General features: G+C 32.6%; 1 protein-coding gene across 4 annotated transcripts in view; it reads left to right on the forward strand.

Annotated features, from left to right (window-relative positions):
* Positions 1-11,281: 11,281 nt before the first annotated feature.
* LOC143069448 (ATP-binding cassette sub-family C member 10-like) overlaps positions 11,282-21,168 on the forward strand; it is a 153,375-nt gene continuing 143,488 nt past the window's right edge. The window contains exons 1-8 of one of the 4 annotated variants that reach the window (XM_076244087.1): positions 11,283-11,396; positions 12,406-12,468; positions 12,654-12,739; positions 13,340-14,913; positions 15,847-16,074; positions 17,632-17,794; positions 18,611-18,729; positions 19,237-19,485. In XM_076244087.1, coding sequence (XP_076100202.1) covers positions 13,405-14,913; positions 15,847-16,074; positions 17,632-17,794; positions 18,611-18,729; positions 19,237-19,485 — 2,268 coding nt within the window. In that variant the 5' untranslated portion in view covers positions 11,283-11,396; positions 12,406-12,468; positions 12,654-12,739; positions 13,340-13,404. Of the gene's footprint in view, positions 11,397-12,405; positions 12,473-12,653; positions 12,740-13,339; positions 14,914-15,846; positions 16,075-17,631; positions 17,795-18,610; positions 18,730-19,236; positions 19,486-21,168 lie in introns of all 4 variants that reach the window. The other 3 variants (XM_076244088.1, XM_076244086.1, XM_076244085.1) reach the window with 3 other exon arrangements.

Here is a 21,168-nt window from a genome sequence, read left to right on the forward strand (position 1 = left end):
CAGCTGTCAGGAAAGTCAGTCATTATTTAAAAGTAAGATAACAAAAATACTGATCTTTAAGGAAATATCAAAAAGGAATATCCGTAATCAAAGGGCAAAATCAAAAGTGAAAACACATCAAACGAAATGATAACAACTGTCATATTCCTGACTTGGTAAAGGCATTTTCTTATGTAGAAATTTGTGAATTAAACCTGGTTTTTGTCGAGCCTGCAACTTTTGTTGCAGAAAGCTCGACATAGGGATAGTGATCCGGCGGCGGCGGCGGCGGTGTTAGCTCACTTCTTAAAAGCTATATATTTTAGAAGGTGGAAGACCTGAATGCTTCATATTTTGTATATAGATGCCTCATGTTACGAAGTTTCCGTCAGTCACATGTCCAATGTCCTTGACCTCATTTTCATGGTTCAGTGACCACTTGAAAATAAAGTTCAAAATTTTTGTAGTGTTGAATTCTCTCTTATTATAAGTAATAGGATAACTATATTTGGTATGTGCGTACCTTGCAAGGTCCTCATGCCCGTCAGACAGTTTTCACTTGACCTCGACCTCATTTCATGGATCAGTGAACAAGGTTAAGTTTTGGTGGTCAAGTCCATATCTCAGATACTATAAGCAATAGGGCTAGTATATTTGGTGTATGGAAGGACTGGAAGGTGTACATGTCCAACTGGCAGGTATCATCTGACCTTGACCTCATTTTCATGGTTCAGTGGTTATAGTTAAGTTTTTGTGTTTTGGTCTGTTTTTCTCATACTTTATGCAATAGGTCTACTATATTTGTTGTATGGAATGATTGTAAGGTGTACATGTCTAGCGGGCAGATGTCATGTGACCTTGACCTCATTTTCATGGTTCAGTGGTCAAAGTTAAGTTTTTAAGTTTTGATCTTTTTATCTAATATTATATGCCAAAGGTCAACTATATTTGGTGTATGGAAATATATTATGATCTATATGTCAGTCCCACAGGTTTTATTTGACCATGACCTCAATTGTACGGTTCATTGGACAGTGTTAAGTTTTTGTGTTTTGGTCTATTTTTCTTAAACTATAAGTAATAGGTCAACTATATTTGTTGTATGGAAGCATTGTTAGCTGTACATGTCTGCCTGGCATGGTTCATCTGACCTTGACCTCATTTTCATGGTTCATTGGTCTTTGTTTAACTATCTTGTTTAATGTTAAGTTTATGTGACAGTTGTAATAACGCTTTATACTTAGGACTATCAACATAATATCAATGATTAGTAAAGAAGGCGAGACATTTCAGTGTGTGCACTCTTGTTTTAGATAGGTAGACCTCTTACTTATATGACAGTCGCATAATAATCCAGTATATTGACAACGATGTGTGAACAAAACAAACAGACATACTATAGGTAAAAATGTCAAAAATAGGGGTACAGCAAGTGCATGTCGGAAATTATTGCCATGTTTAAATCAGAATTCAAATGAGATATTGAGATAATGTTATTGTCGAGCCTGCAACTTTTGTTGCAGAAAGCTCGACATATGGATAGTGATCCGGCGGCGGCGGCGGCGGCGTTAGCTCACTTCTTAAAAGCTTTATATTTTAGAAGGTGGAAGACCTGGATGCTTCATACTTTGTATATAGATGCTTCATGTTACGAAGTTTCCGTCAGTCACATGTCCAATGTCCTTGACCTCATTTTCATGGTTCAGTGACCACTTGGAAAAAAAGTTCAAATTTTTTGTAATGTTGAATTCTCTCTTATTATAAGTAATAGGATAACTATATTTGATATGTGCGTACCTTGCAAGGTCCTTACGTCTGTCAGACAGTTTTCACTTGACCTCGATACTATAAGCAATAGGGCTAGTATATTCGGTGTATGGAAGGACTGTAAGGTGTACATGTCCAACTGGCAGGTGTCATCTGACCTTGACCTCATTTTCATGGTTCAGTGGTTATAGTTAAATTTTTGTGTTTTGGTCTGTTTTTCTCATACTATATGCAATAGGTCTACTATATTTGTTGTATGGAATGATTGTAAGGTGTACATGTCTAGCGGGCAGATGTCATGTGACCTTGACCTCATTTTCATGGTTCAGTGGTCAAAGTTAAGTTTTTGAGTTTTGTTTATGTGACAGTTGTAATAAAGCTTAGCTTTATACTTAGGACTATCAACATAATATCAATGATTAGTATAGAAGGCGAGACATTTCAGCGTGTGCACTCTTGTTGTTATAGGGGGAGCAGCATAACGACACAATACAAAAAGACGTTTAGAGCACAACTGCCGTCTTCAACAATTGGTATAGTTTCTATACGATATTTCAAACTCTAAATTGTCCAGAGTCTTAAACGTTTGATAAATGAAACCGTTACTATCGAGATCAGTTTTATTTAAACTTGTCATAAAAGAGTATTTGTTATCAATGATAATTAGTTCTTTCTGTGTCGGATTCGACAAGGGAGAGCCTCTTCGCTATCCAAGGGTAGCTATATCCTCACCCCTATTAGGCCCTTGGTTAGCGAAAAAGGGGGAGGTGTGCATGGAAGCTTCTGAAGGTAAGAAATTTAAGTAAAGATTTAAGAAAATGAAGCTCGCCATATTTAAAGCATATTTGCGTTTTAGTAGTAAAAAGGCATCTTATTCTCTTTAAGTATAAGCATCTGCGATAAATGTTTAAGATAGTAAGTTTATTTTCACATGTAAAACAATATTCGATATACACTCGTGTGTGTTTAAAGTAATACACATAATGTTATGTTAATATATTCGTTATAAACGAAACTTCCGCGATCTAATAAATTAAATTAGAGCATTGAATCTAAAGAAGTAGAATTCAGTTTGTATTGCCTTGCAGACCGATTGTGATGGCTAAACGCTAAGGTGATTCATTGAGGCGGAATTTCCGGATCATATTTGTGAACAATTATATAACAACTGATAGTAATTCTTGTGTGGGTGGAGTCTTTCTGTTCCGCTAAATTAGACAGAAGATCGTAATACTGTGACGAACTTTCAACGCCAGTAACGCGGACAAAATAAGTAGTTATTTATTTTCCATAAAAAATGATGAATTCAAGTAATGCATTTCTGATGAAATACAATAGAAAGGATAAATAAAGTAGGATATTTTAAATAAAATAACAACTTTAGCGATTAAAAAAAAAGTATCGTTTTCTAACATAACTGTCTAAGGTCTTCGACCATGAACGTCAGTCATAAATACAACTCGACTTTAGCAACATCTAATATGCCATGCATGAGGGCCTGACTGGTTTAATTTCTGTATTTCTTATATTAGCCCACATTCTCTTGTTTACAATCTAATTAGAATATAGAACTCTGATTTAATTACACTTTATAACGACATCAGAGTTCTAAAATTTGTTTGTAGTTTTAATTATTTGACATGTTGATCTCTCTTTTCTCTTTTTGTTTTGCCAATTTTTTTCTCCTCTTTATTTCTTTTCCATTTTCATTTGTTTATATAAAAAAGAAGATGTGGTGTGATTGCCAATGAGACAACTATCCACAAAAGACCAAAATGACACAGACATTAACAACTATAGGTCACCGTACGGACTTCAACAATGAACAAAGCCCATACTGCATAGTCAGCTATAAAAGGCCCCGATAAGACAATGTAAAACAATTCAAACGAGAAAACTAACGGCCTTATAGCCTATTGTTCATTTTGTAAACCCTATCCAGACCACCAAACACGCTCATAAACATTCAATATTTGCAAAAGTGTTACTGTGTAATATATTCTAGGATACAACATGAACTAAATTTCTACAAAAAATAGGTAGAATCAAACGTATATTAATATACACAGCTAACTTCTCATGAAAAAAGGTGTTAACTTCTAGTAAATTGTCAAAAAGACGTATTGGAAAAGAGTCGTTTCTGTTTCATCTGTATACATAAGTAGATTTTAAGGTCTTCGTTACTTTGTTATAAGTGTTTTAAGATGCTTGATTTCTTGATTGACAACATATTTGTTACGTTTTGAAGACGTGTTTTTCAACAGACAGTCGGAATTCCAATGGGAACCAATTTTGCCCCTCTTTTTGTCTACTTGTTTCTTTATTATTATGAGGCTGACTTCACACAGGAACTTCTTAGGAAGAAAGATAAGAAGTTAGCAATGTCCTTTAACTTTAAGTTCCGCTATATAGCTGATGTCCTCTCACTAAATAATACAAAATTTGGTGACTATGTTTAACGATTCTATCCCATCGAACTAGGGATAAAGGATACTACAGATATAGTTAAGTCTGCCTCATATCTTGACTTAAATCTAGAAATTAACAATAAGGGTCGGTTGGAAACAAAACTTTACGACAATAGAGATAATTTCAGCCTCCCAATTGTGAACTTTCCATTTCAATGTAGCAACATCCCAGCAGCGCCTGCATACGGAGTATATATCTCCCAATTGATACGATATTTCCGGGCTTGTATTTCTTATCAGTATTTCCTTGATAGAGGATTGCTGATCACAAGGAAGCTATCAAACAAAGAGTTCCAAATGGTGAAGTTGAAATCATCCCTTCGTAAATTTTACGGACGCCATCACGAGTTGGTTTAACTTGGCGAATGTGATATACCGAATTAGACTATTTACCAGATTTGTAATAACATAAGCAACACGACGGATGCCACATGTGGAGCAGGATCTGCTTACCCTTCCGGAGCATCTAAGATCATCCCCATTATTTTGGTGGGGTTCGTATTGCTTAGTCTTACGCAAATTGGGCCTTGCAGTATCACAACGCTACATGCTTATTTTCTGTCGATCTCTTTTTCTTTACTTATATATGTAATTTTTGTTCATCGTATATTTTCGTTCGACGATATTCATAATTTAGCGTATGCAAGAAAAAGGCTTGAAAATGTAACAAAAATCACATGCATTGGATTCTGTTTTGTGCAACATTCTCTGTGCTATACATTATACCTTAAACTTTTTGAAAAGTATATTATATACAAGACGGCCTTGGAGGAGGGTCTGAAAGTCGCCTTGATTAAACCAAGAAAAACACAGACTCTATGCGTACATGTCCAGTTCGAAGCTAACATGTTATCGCCCTGAATATGAATGTTATATTTGCGGGCATAACTTTTGATTGATAGTTGGTTTCTTAGCGTCCAGTGGCAAAAAGTTCTTGCATTTTTATAACGAGAACAATTTAACAATAAATGCATTATGTAGGTCTTGCAATAGATGCCATACGGGGTGCGCGAACATTGGAAATTCAACAGCCATCAACCAAACGAAGAAGAAAAAGAAGCTTTGTTCGAATTGAGAAGTAGCGATACCACCAACAGGTCGTATCATTGTACTCACTATGGAAATAAGGAAATTTGGCAAATAATGGAATAAGGCAAATTTATCAGAACGAGGGTGTCCTTGTTTGTTCGATATCAGTAGATTGTTTATTAAGGATTTGTTTAATTAATATGATAGGAACTTGAAGGTTGTTTTGCATTTAACGGCAACATTCTTGGTAAAGGGTAAACTCATATTTTTATAATTTTGATTAAAGTATAAATGACTGGGCATCTAGTAAGCGGGTCTTGGTACATAATCAATAAAAGGACAGGGGCGTGTTTTGTAGGTAAACGTAGCGAAATATTCTTTTTAGATACTTCATTATTTTCTTAGTCTTTAGTTTTCTATGTTGTGTCTTGTGTACTATTATTTGTTTGTTTGTCTGTTTAGTGTGTAGCCATGGCGTTGTCCATTTATTTTCAATCTATGAATTTGACTTGTCCCTCTTGTATCTTTCGCATGCTTTGTAAATCCAGCCATACACGACCCTGCTCGAATCTTCCCCTGTAGGGTACAGTTTTCTGAAATATTTTGATATCGTTTTGTTGTTGTTGCTGAAGCTTTACAAACCACATATATCACATTTCATTTCAAACATATCATTTATTCTTTTCTATACTTTTAAACGAGAAGACCTGATTTTGTGTGTCGCTTCTCTTCCTTCACACAATAAATCAATCATCATGCCTCTGTGTCCTATAGATAACATGATTAGTCGCATTTGTCATCCATTCTTATGATTATCACAATTGAGTTATTTGGGAGAAAAACGACAAAAAAGAAGTCCGGATATGATTCCGTCATCGGACTGACTTTTAGTCATATATAAGACTTCCGGTTTGAAACATGCACAAATACAACCAATCGTATGATAGATAACAAAAATGAAAAATAAATAAGCCAATCAGAGCGTTCTCTATATCATGGTGTTTAGATCGCAAGAACCACAACTATCATACCTCCTTATAGAGGACAATTATTTTTCGTGTTTATCTACATGTAAACTACGATTAATTTATACTACTTTAATATATAGAGACTCTGTATTCTGTCTACTGTTTTCTTTGATTTTTTTACTATTTAAGGGGTCATACCACTTGCATATTACTAGATGCCCAGTCATTTATACTTTAATCAAAACTCGTTTAATAGTTGCATATGCTCAACTTCATCTAAAACTACCTCGACCAAAAACTTAAACCTGAAGCGGGACAGACGGACGGACGACCGAACAAATGGGGCACAAAAAATTATTGTTGAAAGGGAAAATAGTGATTTGGCCAAAATGAAAGTGAGGTAGAGATTAGAGGGTAGCAGGACCATTTTCGGGGCGTCGGGATCGGGTGTTTTTAAGCTCGGGATTTGGGGATTGATCCTCAGGGGATCCGGGAATACATTTTTCGATTTCGGGATTTCGGGATATGATTTTTTTTAAATTCTGCATTTCGGGATTTCACGGTTTTGAGCCCGGAATTTCGGGATCAGGACCCCTCCGACCACCCACCAAATTAGCCTAAGTCGGTCTTATAGTCATTTTCAATGATACATGATTCATATTCTACCATTGACATATTAATAAGGCTCTCAAAAGAAAAAGCACTGGTGGATTGTCCAAGAAGCCTATTTTATTAGACTAATAATGGTCTATATATAAGCAGTTACATTTATTTCATATTTGAAATGGTGCAAATTTTTAATTTGATTTGACTTTTACCAAAAGAAGCATTGTAGCACAGGAGAAGAATAACTATAAAGACACACGAACATAATTGAATTTAACAGAAAGGAAACGAATATCGGACTTTGGAAAAAGGGGAGGGGCTTTTGATACCTTTTATGAAATTCTCCATACATAATATCTTTTACAAAAAATCATCCTACAACAGTTCACAAGTTGTATATGCCCGCGATTTCGCGGGTGTGTTCTAGTGTTATATATATCAGGCGAATTACCAGTATCTTTGAAACAAACAAAAATACCCGAGGACATATTGGTTGAAATCAGTAAGATAAATTTTATTTTGCCACTATATGAATGTGTAATAGAATAGAGCTGAAGTAACTTCTTTGTGAACAAACAATTAAGATTTTTTCGTGGAGATATCATCATGATTATTATATGTTGCCCTCTTCAAAATGTCGGCGAATCCTTTCACTTGGATAGGAGTACACCTCAGTTGCACATGCACTTTTGTTTTGGCTTTATAGTTTACCATGCATATGAAATAGGTTTTGTCGGGTGGTCTGAAGGATTTGAACAGTAAAATCGTAATTTGGTCTAAGGTATGAAAAATATTCACGGACAGATACAAGATATCTTAATGAACTTAATATATTGAATAAGAAATCTTTTCAAACTTATACAGTTTATAAGATATCATTTTTACATTAATGCTAGCAAGACAAATCTTTGTTTGGCTTGCTTGCTTTGTTTGTATCAATGTTTGCTCAAGCATGGTAATTAAGATAGGCGGGGCTTCAGCTTGTATACATCATACTTAAATTTTATTGGACGTTATGTTGGAGGTGACACATGACACATATTCGCACATGTTTCCTTACCTGTAAATATACAATACAGACAGGATTCTACTCTTCGTCGAAATTATCTTCCTATTACGCCAGTTCATTTTCACAATCTTAGAAACGGAAGACAATTTTTTTTTCAGAGATCTAACTTAAAGACTGTCGTTAAGCACTTTTAGTAAAATAGCTATTCGAACACACCTACTCTGATTTTGTGCTCCATTAGATAGGTATTTCACTTGACCCCTATATTTCATCTTTTAGTACTGTGATTTTTTTTATGTTATAAAGTCAACCTGTAGCTTTGCTATATAAAATGATAGAGTCTGAAGCGAGATGATGTATCAAATACTCTTGTTTTGTACATTTTCAAGACAAAATATTCATCTTCATTATTCAAATCTAAGTATGATGTATACAAGCTGAAGCCCCGCCTGTGTTAATTACCATGCTTGAGCAAACACTGATACAAACAAAGCAAGCAAGCCAAACAAAGATTTATCTTGCTAGCATTAATGTAAAAGCTGTAATAAATTAGATTTCTTATATAGTTTATAAAATATCACATATTTTTTCAAAGATTTCGTTTTTACCGGCAGAAGAGATATATATCTTGCCGTATAATTTTAAAGATATCTTATTTACTGTATCATATATCAGTCATTCCCAAAAAATGGGTACAATTACAAAATTTCAGTGTCGCCGGCAAATAACCACAAAATGCAAGCTTAACATATGTCACAGATAATCTTTTTCGTGTTCTAAGTGATTAATATGTATACTAAAATAAAATTATATTCTTTTGTGATGTATATCGTAAATATATTTGTGTGATTTTCTATTCAATATACGGAAATCACACGAATTCCGAATGTCGCCAAGAAAAACTCCTAATATCGGTGTGAATTAAAATACTTTATTTCATCTAAATCATGATTAGATTTGCTTTTTTTATTTGACACTATATTGATTTTTATCCACAAAAATATTTTAGAATCAAAAGTTATAATATACACTTTGATTAACCCATTAAACCAATGTCGCCGATAAACGTATAACCTACCGTAACGTATCTTTAGGTACAGTCAAAACCTATTTATATGATTGGAAATCATGCCCAAAGTGACTTCAAGCAAAGTTGATACATCAAATTTTAAAATCCTGCCTTTAACTTTTATTGCAATGAAACGAAAATAAAAAAAAATCTTCTCTTTCTCTTTTTTTTTCGATTGTCGCATATAAGAATCCAACCTACGTAACGCGTATTTTGGAACGCACTAACCAAGAACAAATCAAAATGATGATTATTTCATTGAAAGCACCCATAAAGCTTCTCAATAATCAGTTTTGAGAAAGCAACTCAACAATATTGTTACATATTTCCATGTATAATGTAAATAAAACTAACCTCCGTTTAAATAACCTCCGTGACGCAGTTATTTACAGTTAAGTTGTCAGAATTTTTTATCAGTATCAGCGGCTGCCGACACTACCGAAAGTCATTTTTCAGTGTAGCAGACATCATTTGTTATAAAGAAAACAGACAAACAAAATACAGATTTTGAGAAAAAAATGTTGTTTTGAGAAAGGTAGGTTAACTTGTTTTTTCCCTATTATGTGAGCAACATTATAACGTTTAATAAACGTTATATCAGCCATTTTCTCAGATTTAAAATAGTCTACAACACAACTTGTGTAATTACGACGACAATCATAACTTTAACAGCGGTTTATGGCAAACATTTACAAGATTATTTAGGACTCATCAATGTAACGGAGGTTATACAAATAAAAAAAATCTAAAGATGCATGTAAACACGATCATACCAATTGAAATTCTTGTACATTGTTATAGATACCAAATCAGTTCATCAATTATCACTAATAAAAATCAAAAGTTGATGTCAATCATAGACGACATCATTGATTTATGTTACGGAGGATAGAAATTTAAGGAAAAAAAGTTTTTTTTTCTCTAACAGGACTTTACTCTTTTTAGATAACGATTTACTAAGAAAAATGTTTAATTCTGTTGTCTTGTTTGTCATTTAATTCCAATATTTACATTCATTTATATGTTTGCTGTTGGTAAGAACTGGAATTGTCCGTTATGGAGGTTTTAAATGTCGTTACAGAGGATAGAAATTTTCGAAATGCAACTATTTTGACTCTAAAACTTCATAGTTGAGTATAATACATACATTATGGTGTGAAGGAAGATGACATTATCTGTATAGAGCTAATAAAATTAAGTTGAACAGTATTCGGTTTAGGTAAAACATATTTTTGAGTGAAAGTTCATGAATCGTTACGGAGATTTTGACAAGAACAAGTCCATTTGACTAAAAGGAACATATAACTTGATAGAAAACAGTTTTTTAGTTTGTAATGTCAATAAATTGTTTAGAAAAGCTAGCATTAAAGAGTTAAGTGTTACTATGTATCAGCATTCAGATACTGGTTTGATATCAACCTCCGTAACAAAGATGGGGGTGTGGATTAATACAAGCATAAAAAATACATACAAGTGATTCAAAACATAAATAATAGGGTTTTTCCTGGAAAGCTGTATTATGAAAATAAAATATTATACAGCATAACATTTCATTAGTTTAAATTTATTACTAAACAAGTTGTGAAAACTACTTATTTGAATTATTTTTTAAACACTATATTAATTCAGACCTTAAAATTGGTATTTGCTTTCAATATATACAGAATAATACGTATAAATCAGTTTGCTATGGTGGTAAATGTAACCCATTTCACATGAGCCTGGATTTAAATCTTGTGTTTTTCTCTAATGCAATTTTTAAGATGACTTCATACAACACTAACCTCCGATACGTTCATACTAACCTTGTCTTACAAAAAATACTAAAACTAGAAAACAACTTAAATGGTGTAAGTAAAAATTAAAATAATGACAGACTAGATATAGACACAGAAGAAAACAACACTCTCTCTCTGCTCAGTTGAAATTTATTTTTTAACAGTGTCTACATTCGAATTGTACCCATTTTTTGGGAATGACTCATATCGTAATTTTAATAAGATTTTCATAATGGATCCAAAACATATCTTATATTAGATTTTTTTTTATCAGATTCCTAAGTGTCAGATAATTTCAGTTTACAAGATTTAGGGGGAGGGGGGATATATCCATGATAATTATTTTATGAGATATATCATACGTGTGCCGTTTTTTGATAAGATCAGTATCTTATTAACGATATATTGAAAATGGAATTATACGATAAAATAGCTTGCAATAGGTGTCAATTTTTTACTGCCTGGCTGACTGTGAATTATACAAATTTTGATCTGACGCAAGGCAAAAGAAAAATAAAACAGGCGTGACACAAAATTACCCGCGTTTTTTTGTGGTCCGCGTTTGGGTCATGTTAGCATTGTGTCATACCCGCTAAACCTAATCGTGGTCACAAATGCGCTTCAATGACGTCCTACTTTCACTTTCTCCACAATATGACCTGATTCCTGACACCGGCTGAGAAAAAGTAGTTTTAGCAACAACAGCCATTAGTTTCTTGATCGGTAACATTTAAAAGCTGCATTGGGTTTATTCAAATCTCATTCTCTGACAATGTTTACGTTAAAATAATCAGAGTTTTAAGTAATATGCAATTTAACTCATTTTCGCTTGCACAGTATTGAAGATTTATAGATATAAATTGAAATTATAATTAATTATGCATTAAATTCATACATTGTACCAAGAACTACTCATTCAATGATTCATTTTAAAATATTAAAGGGAGATAATCATAGCTCATTATAGTAACTACAGCTCATTTGAGCTATACACAGCCATTTACGTGAAGGATTGGCTATATATTGTGATGGTCAGTTTTTATGTATTGCATGGTATATGCCCAATTTAACTATTGATTTTCACTGATGATAACTTTTTATTTGAATTGCAGAATAACCCTTGGTTTCTTAATCATGCTGTGTCTTAGTCCAAATAATTATGACGATTTGACATGTTTGAAAGGCTATTATATTTTTTTCTTTGACGTGGCTGGAAGGCGTCAAAGCAATAATTTAAAGTAGCCTCCCAAGATGTCATAATTATTTGGACAAGCTCAGTGTATCTAAGTGATTTGTCTCATTTCATGTATCTGCAACCGCTCCTGCATGAACAACTTGTCAGAATTTTGTTAAACTTTCACTGAATATTACTTACATAATGTTACTTTTGAACCTCCTATTTCATTTCTTCATCTGAAGTGTTTTGGGGTGTCCCTTAGCAAATTATTGGTTTTGCTAGGGGCAGGGTAATCTGTTTCTAGGCTTTGCTTTCAGTATTCAGATTTTCTTGTAATTTTATGACAAATAACTTTCTTGCTAATATACATGTAAGGTACACTTTTTTTTATATAACTAAATGTCAACTTTAAAACTTCCATACTGCATGTACTGTTTTCTGCAAAAAATGTAATTTTATAATTAATAAAGCAGCTAAAGCATCAGATCATATTATCTTGACACTAAAAATAATATAATTAAACAATTATTTACTCTCTTGTGCCCATTTTTACAGGAAAATAGACTATGGTGAGAAATTGGTACAAACGGAGAAGTTCAGGAGATAAACCGTCTGACTGTAGGTAGATTTTCTGTTAATTTTAAAATTAGAAACATTTAGAGCCTCTACTGATGTCTACAAGTATGTTACTTTATATTATGATGGAAATTATCTAGATTGATTGATTGATTTTGCAATGGTGTTTAACACAACATTCAGCATTATTAAATATGTTGTAGCCATCTGACACTTTTTATTGACAGAGGAAGCCAGAGTGCCCCAACCATACTCTGCAGGAACACTGACAATTTTAGTCATTAAGGATGTGAATCAAATGCACATGATATAGGTAATGTAAAACAGCACAGCCTAGCAATAATAGAATATGCTAGATGAACTATTTAGACCATCAGCCAATCAGTCCCACAAAATTATGTTGACTATCTTTTTGTTTCAAGGAGCATTATGTGTTATAAAGCTTAATAGTTTGGCTTAAAGCACAAGCATTAAAGTTTTGTTCATAAAGTCATTGCATTATCAGTAAGGGGACTTACTTAAATGAGTGATTTTCTAAATCACTGATTTAAGTAACATTATGTTCATAAAGGTTGAAAGTAAGAGTTGCCTTTCTTTAATAATCACCTATTTAAGTAGCACAAATTTATCACTAGATTAAGTGATTTAATTTTATTGTAGTTTTAAATATAGAATACTAATGATTCAGTGACTAATTATGTTGCTAAAATTATCAGAGCCAACATCTGTATTGTCTAGGATTACCAGGTCATGTTAGGTGATGGCCTTGAACTGAATCTAGATAGGCTTTTTCATTCAATATGTTATCATTAGCTGTTTATATTTGAAAAAAAAAAACATTAATTTTTTGTTAGTTGCTATCTTAAAAGTTAGCCTTTTCTATAAACATCATTTAGTGATATATTTTTTTTAGGTTGATAATGTTGAAAATCATCTTAACCAGTTTCTACACAAAGTGAAGGTCAAACACCATACAAGATGGGAGAGGAAACGTATTGGAAATCACTTTGTGGTCACCATGACAACATGACAGCATGGAGTCATGGAGATTTTGGTCATTGTTTTGAACATGTTGTGATAGTCCTTCCAATCCATGTGATACTGATATTAGTGACAACATTCCATATAGCTCAGACCAGGAGGGTATTATTTTACGATTCTGTCTCGTTACCAAATAACGTCAGATTGAGATTATTTATAACGGTATGTCTCACGATCCTGCCAATTGTGCAAGTGACTGTCAATTACTTTGTAAATCATGTAAAGCTTAGTGCTGTCGACATATTAGATTTGTGTGTTCTGACTTTATGTTGGTGTTTACAATCAGTGTATATTTACCGATTGAAGTACATGTTTTGGGAATCATATCGAGGACATGTTGTAAATATTGTTGTTTATTTAATGTTATTTGTATCAGTATGCTTTGAGTTGTATACTGCCATTTTAAATACATTGCAAAAACGACATTTGATGGAATCTTACTGTATTTTTGTAACATTTGGAGGTCATATCTTGTACTTACTGACCTTGACATGTAGAGGTCAACGTGAATTAGAAACTGGATTATTACATGGTACCATCAATGTTTCACCATCAGAAACTATGAATTTTGCTCAGAATTATCATTCATATGGTTCTATACCAGTAGAAGAAAGGGAGATTACTCAAGCAGAGAGAGGAGCCTCATGTTTTTCTAGACTTACATTTTATTGGGTTAGAAAATTAATGTTGAAAGGTTCAAAGCAACAAATTAGGTCAGCAGATGATATTTTTTTACTGCCAGGAAGGTTAAATACTGTAAAAGTGAACGCTTTATTTGATATTTGTCTTAAATCAAAGGAGACTGTTAATTCATCAAGCAGTTCATCAGACGTACCAGAAGTCCAAATTCACTCGCCAAAACAGAACAGAACATTAGTGAGAGCTTTGCATCAAGCATTTGGTGTTGAGTATTACTCATTAGGAATTCTTAAGCTACTGGCTGATGGGGCAGGATTTGCTGGCCCTATACTACTAAATTTTCTGGTCACATTCATTGAGGAGAAAAAAGACCCACAATATTATGGATATATTTATGCTTCCTGTTTATTAATAGCAACTCTTATTGGATCATTCTTATCAACACAGTTTGATTATAATGTCAAGGTTGTAGCCTTTAAAATCAGGACTGCCATAATAACCACAATTTATCGAAAGTCTTTGACAGTTAGCAGTGTATCTGCATCAAACTTTAGTTCTGGCGAAATTGTTAACTTCATGAGCACAGACAGTGACCGGATAATCAATTTCTGTCCAAGTTTTCATGCGGTATGGAGCTTACCATTCCAGATTGGTGTATCTTTGTTTCTATTATATCAACAAGTGGGATTGGCTTTTTTAGCCGGACTTGGATTTGCCTTGATACTTATTCCTATAAATAGATGGATAGCTAACAAGATCGGAGAGCTTAGTACAGACATGATGGCACAAAAAGACAACAGGGTCAAGGTAAGTTAAGTACCTGATACTGAACATTTTGGGGCCACAAAAAGTTAAGACTCAATTTTATTGTGAAGTCATGAACTATTGGTAAACCTATGTTCAACTTAAGTTGTAAGATTTTTTTTTGTGAAACTAGTCACAAGTAGTAGTCTGTCCATTCTTAGACCAGAAAACAGTCAAGATGGTTAAGTACCACATGTGTCAATTTTGAAGCCAGAAATGTCTGATCCCTACCAGGCTTTATCTTACTGCAAAGCATGGCTAAGTGTGAGATCTAAAGTTCCTGGTTACATGGTTACCAGTAAAGACTTTTTTTTGAAATTATCAGAATGAACAGCAGCAATTAATCCATATTCTTTAAATTTATTGATTTATTCCAATTGTTCTACAAGCATGACAAGTATATTCATATTGTCTTGTGTACAAAATGAACATGTACAAGAAGAAAAATAATATTGATACCCAATGAATAAAATTATGCAATTAAATAGGAATTAGTTTTATAAAAGAAAAAAAAATAATTGTGAAATTTTTATCATATAATTTATTATTGAAAAAAATGCTATTGGATAGTAGATGTAAAAACAAAATTTGCATTCAAACTTTTGACTGAATTACAAATGTATTTGTATACTGCATTTCCTGAAAAGAAGACCCAAAATGACTTGGAATAGAATATTAGATGTTAAGAGACTTGTTAACATCAACAGACATTGGGCACACTTCAGAAAACTGTCAACGACCAACAAAAATAGTAAATCTTCCTTACTGCCCGATACCAATGGGTGCACATGGGCAGTAAGTAATTAAGCATTTCCTGAAATCAAAATAATTGATAACTGTTTAACAATTGGGGATAATAATAAATGCATTAAAAAATATCTGAATTTACCAAATATATAAACTCATACCATATCATAATATTTGTATATTTAACAGATGATGAACGAAATACTTTATGGTATAAAAGTTGTAAAGTTTTATGCATGGGAGGACCATTTCAAAACAAAGATAGAAGAGCTGAGACATGCTGAATTAAAAAGTTTGAAAGGAAGAAAATACTTAGATGCTCTTTGTGTTTATTTCTGGGCCACTACTCCTGTGCTGATATCAATTATAACATTTACTACATACTCACTACTTGGACATGAACTAACAGCAGCAAAGGTAGGGCAGTTCCACCCATTTGTCCAAGCTCTGACATAAACTAGTCCAGAGCTTCCGAGTTGTGGGCTTTTTTTCTTTTAAAAAGTAGGATTTTCCTGTTTTCAGACAATAATTCAGAAGTTCTTAGAGCAGTTTTCATGAATATTTTAAGATTAGTAGTTTATGTCTGTTGAAATGTCCTCCCTTTATTTTATCTTTTTTATAAATTTCTGATAGGAAATTAATGAGTTATGGAATTTTACTAATTGCAAACACACAAACAACTGGGTCAGGGGACATAAATTGCAGTATATATCTTTATTTCTCAACAAACCAAATTACAATGGTATAGAGATACACACAATAACTACATAGTGTACATGTATATGTACAGACATACAAAAATTATACGAAAGCAAGAGGGAGGTACATATCATATATTACGGTATACATATTAAACTAAATGGTATCAAGTACATGAATTACCCAGGAGAGCCTAAATGAATATTTACAAGTCTTATAAATTTGCACAAGTTATTAAGATCAGAAAGATTTTTACTATTCATCAGTTCATTAAATTTCAATGCATTTGGTTGATTTCTATATTTGTTTCTCAAAAACTTTTTACGATCATCATTGAATACAGCACACATAAAAATATAATGAAATTCATCTCCGATGTCGCCAGAATTACAAAGTAAGCATTTTCTATTTTCTCTTGCAACATTTTGCCATCTACCAGTCTCAATAGGAAATCTATGATTTCCTGTTCTCAATCTACATAATGTAATAATATTTCTATCATCTAAATTTTTAAAATAATATTCAAATTCACAGTTTTCTTTATACATACGGTAGTTTATAGCTTTTGGCGATTCTTGCACGTTAGTATTCCATTTCTGTTTAAATTGATCAGCAAAATTTGTTTAACAATAGTATATAGCCATGTATTATTTACAAAATATTGGGTATCCCACACAAATGATAAACCAGATTCATCAAGAATGGATTTAACATGTTTCAACCAAGTAATATCATTTTTATATTTATACAATGAGTACTTGTAATGTGATTCAGCTAGCATTTCCTTCATTGTTATAAGCTGATTAGTAAAATATTTACTATTTTATCGTAAAAAATTAAATGACATGAACTTACCACTGAATAAACTTATATTAGCTTTTGATATTTAGCTGAATTTTGTTTCTGAATGACTATAGATATGTCTTCAAATAACCATTGCAATAGACAACAACATTTTAATAAGTACATGTATGACATCAAATTATAAAAATTTAGAGGCAAACTTTTTGGGAATCTTTGAAGTACCTGGTGAAAAATTTGAATACAAATGTGAATACGTCTATGAGTTTCTGGATTGGGTTTACAGAGAATAATGGTCCAAATGTACCTCAAAATTAAAGAAAAGAGGAAATTAGGCCAAAAAATAAGGATTAAAGAATAATGGGACTCGTTAATTTAAAGATTACAGAAAAATGGCCTAGAAATAAAAGAAAACAAAAATGATTGACTTTGTACAAATCTGTTACAAGGGAAGTAACTTTATTGTTTTTGCAGGTTTTCACCAGTTTGTCTTTGTTTTTAATGCTGATTAGTCCATTGAATGCCTTTCCCTGGGTAATAAATGGTCTGGTAGAATCCTGGGTATCACTGAAGAGAGTTCAGGCTTTTGTTTCTGTGAAAGATCTTGACTTGGACAGCTACTATAGTAACGACACAAGTAAGTGTTTCTATAAATAGTTATGATAAAGTGCATTTGCAGGTTGTGTCATTTAAAGTTATATTTATTTGGATTGAGGAGGCTCGCGTGTATAAATCATTTTTTTCTGTATATAAACTTTATCCAATACTTACATGTAATAGAAAAATAAAATAAAAATATGGTGTCTTTGTTCATTTAAGCTCACAATCTGCCTTAGAGCATGCATTTTTGTTAATGTACCTTTTTTCTGTTGAACTAATAGAAAAAAAGGTAATACTGAAATAAAAAAGAACTAAATTACAGAAATCACTTAAAATTTACAATATATTAGTTTGAGTACAGTTTATTTGAAAAAAAATAATAAAAATATAGGTCACTGATGAGTTAGAAAAAGTTATTACAATTTTAATGCAAAAAAAAATGGCATTTTTTCACCAAAGGGAGATAATTTGCAGCTTTTTCAATAGTACATGTAGTAATAAATAAAATTTTTAATGAAAAAAAAATGTTTCTAGCCTCCTTAACATATGATGAATGCTGTTTGTAGAGGTGCAACTTTAAACTACAAACAATTTTCTAGGAGCAAAAGGCAGAATATGCCTTGGGATTTTTATTGATAAATTTTGAAATTGAATGATTCATCAGTTAAAAAATTAACTTTTTTGATAGCATCATAGAAGTGGGGTGTAACTAGTAAATTAGAGGACTTCTTTCTTTTCAAATGAATAAACATGTATGTGTGATAGAATTGTTTGTGAGCACAAATAAAAATAATATGATAACCATGTTTTTGTTATGAAATTGTTGTCTTTGTCTTTAATTTGTATTTCTTAGATATTTACAATCCAGAGGAAGTAGTCAAGGTCAGGGATGGAGTTTTTTCATGGACTGAATCATCAAATGAAAACCCTGGAACACTGACGCTGAGGAATCTTAACTTTATTATTGAAGAGGTAGTTTTATTTATAGATAGGTGCTTGTTTTAAAAAAAATGGTATACCTGTTCTATTGATTTTATACAGAGATAATTTAAGGTGGTACCCAACACTTTCACTAAAATTAATTTGGCTCGTTTAATTTTCCTAAAATTTTGTCAAAGCATTTACTTTGACACTTTAACAAAAATATAAAAATTTAAAAAATTTTGAACCAACCGTTTTGTCAGAAAAATTACACTGGTTATATAGCAGATTGACAAACACCAATTTTGATCATTGAGAAGCTTAATATTCCCTTTACAACACAACGTTATTAAAACGTTAGGCTGATTTTACAGAGTTATCTTCCTGTAGTGTTAGGTACCACCTTAATGTCATTTAAGTCAAATATCAGTTAAGTGTAATTACAAAAAGAGAGCAGGTTTATAGGTTTTCTATTGAATTAAGTTCCATTCTAATGTAAAATGTAGGAGATTGAAAGAAAATAAGATTAAGAAAATACCTTCTCTTCTTTATTTTCAGGAACAGTTTGTAGGAATTGTGGGTAAAGTTGGATCTGGTAAAAGTTCAATATTTAGTGCAATCCTGGCTGAGATGTCACATGTCAGTGGATATATACATGTCGAAAATTTAGATAATATTGCCTTAGTAACACAGGAACCATGGATACAACATGCCACTATCAGGGATAACATATTATTTGGACAGGAGTTTGATCACCAAAAGTATGAAGCTGTTATTGATGCTGTAGCTTTGCAAGATGACCTTAAGGTAAGAACAGTCGTTTTTACCAAATTGAGAATAGTCAAACCAAAGAATGTACAATTGATAGTTTTCTGATAGGGTTAGCTATGAGGCAAATTTTTAATAAATAACCTTAACGCATAAGACAGCAATTGAAAATGTTTTTTTTAGATTGCAGTATAAAGACAATAATAGTGCATTGACTTGACATATCAACGATATAAGGATTTGGCCCGAAACGGGGAAATAGCTTGGCACAGCCTCGCATTTCCCCGTTTCTAAGCCTCATCCTTATATCGTTGATATGTCAAGTCAATGCACTATTATTGTATATTTATATAACGTTTTTTATTGGATATTTTTTTTTACTATTAATATGTTCTGGTTTGAACATTGATATTAAAAAAATATCTGATAAAAAATATTGAATGTAAATGATATCAAACTCATAAGTGATCTATTCTTTTATGCCACCCTTTGTGTACATGAATGTCTAGTACATTTTACTGAGACATTGACCTTCACTCAAAAACTTAACATAACTGTAGCTAAAAGTTAATGTCACTTTATCAATAGTGTACTACCCAAGGTCTACATGTACAGGTCAAGTTTGTATATATTAGCCTATAGTAGCTGAGAAAGTTGCTGTGTTACACATTTATTTTTCATTCGTTTTTTTGTACATTAATTCAGCCGTCAGATTTCTTGTTTGAATTGTTCTACATTTGTGATTTCGGGGCCATTTATTGCCGTCTATGAGGTAATGTGCTTTACTCATTGTTAAAGGCTGTACAGTGACCAATAGCAGTTAATTTCTGTGCCATTTGGTCTATTGTGGAGAGTTGTCTTATTTGCAATAATACCACAATTTCTTTTCCATGCAGCCTTAACCATGTTAACTTTTGAGTCACTAAGCCAGAGGCTCAATTTTTAGAAAATTTTAGTCCAGCATCTTGGTTTGCACTCATGTGTCAGAGTTGCCAAATAATAATTTGATATATTTGTATAAAAATTATGTTACTAAGGAAGTACATACAAAAGTTTGCCAAAAAAATTGAGCAGGGGTTCCCCCCATTTTTAAGCTTTCCCCCCCCCACCAACCTCTAAACCCAGGACTATCTGATGCAACAAAAAAAAAGCAAAGAGAAGATGGGAGAAGGTTCCCCTTATCCTAAAGGAACCAGTCCTCTCTTTGAGAAATGATTTTGTTTCAATTAACGGTAACCTACCTGTGAAATTTGCCACTGCATGTTGTATCATCGAGTCTAAGTTTTGTTTTAGCATTATAATTATTCAAACATCTGGCAGCTGTTTTGCCAGACGAAGCTTGTCTGGAAAAACAACCGTCGGACGTCAGGGAGGGTAATATAGGACTAATCTCTGGGCTGGTCAAACAAACATCTTTGTCTCATGGTCTCCGTTTGAAATTAAAACCCCCCCCAAAAAAAGAAAAAGTTACAGTATGGCCTTTACCAGGCTATACAGGCCTTACTTCATATTTACATATGGATAGACACAAGTGCAACGCTGGCAACAGTGCCATTGGCTGTGATATTAGCAGTATAACTTAAAGTTTTAGGTTTGTTTGTTTGTTTGATTTTTTTTTGTTATTGCATGATTGGAATATTGTCCTTTTTTGTCTTAGTCTAAAGTTTTAATAATCAGATTTTGTGGTACATTTAACAAGTAAAATGTATGTGTTTTTCTTCT

Source organism: Mytilus galloprovincialis, chromosome 3 (assembly GCF_965363235.1).
Source record: "Mytilus galloprovincialis chromosome 3, xbMytGall1.hap1.1, whole genome shotgun sequence".
In the NCBI taxonomy this organism is placed as follows: Eukaryota; Metazoa; Mollusca; class Bivalvia; order Mytilida; family Mytilidae; genus Mytilus; species Mytilus galloprovincialis.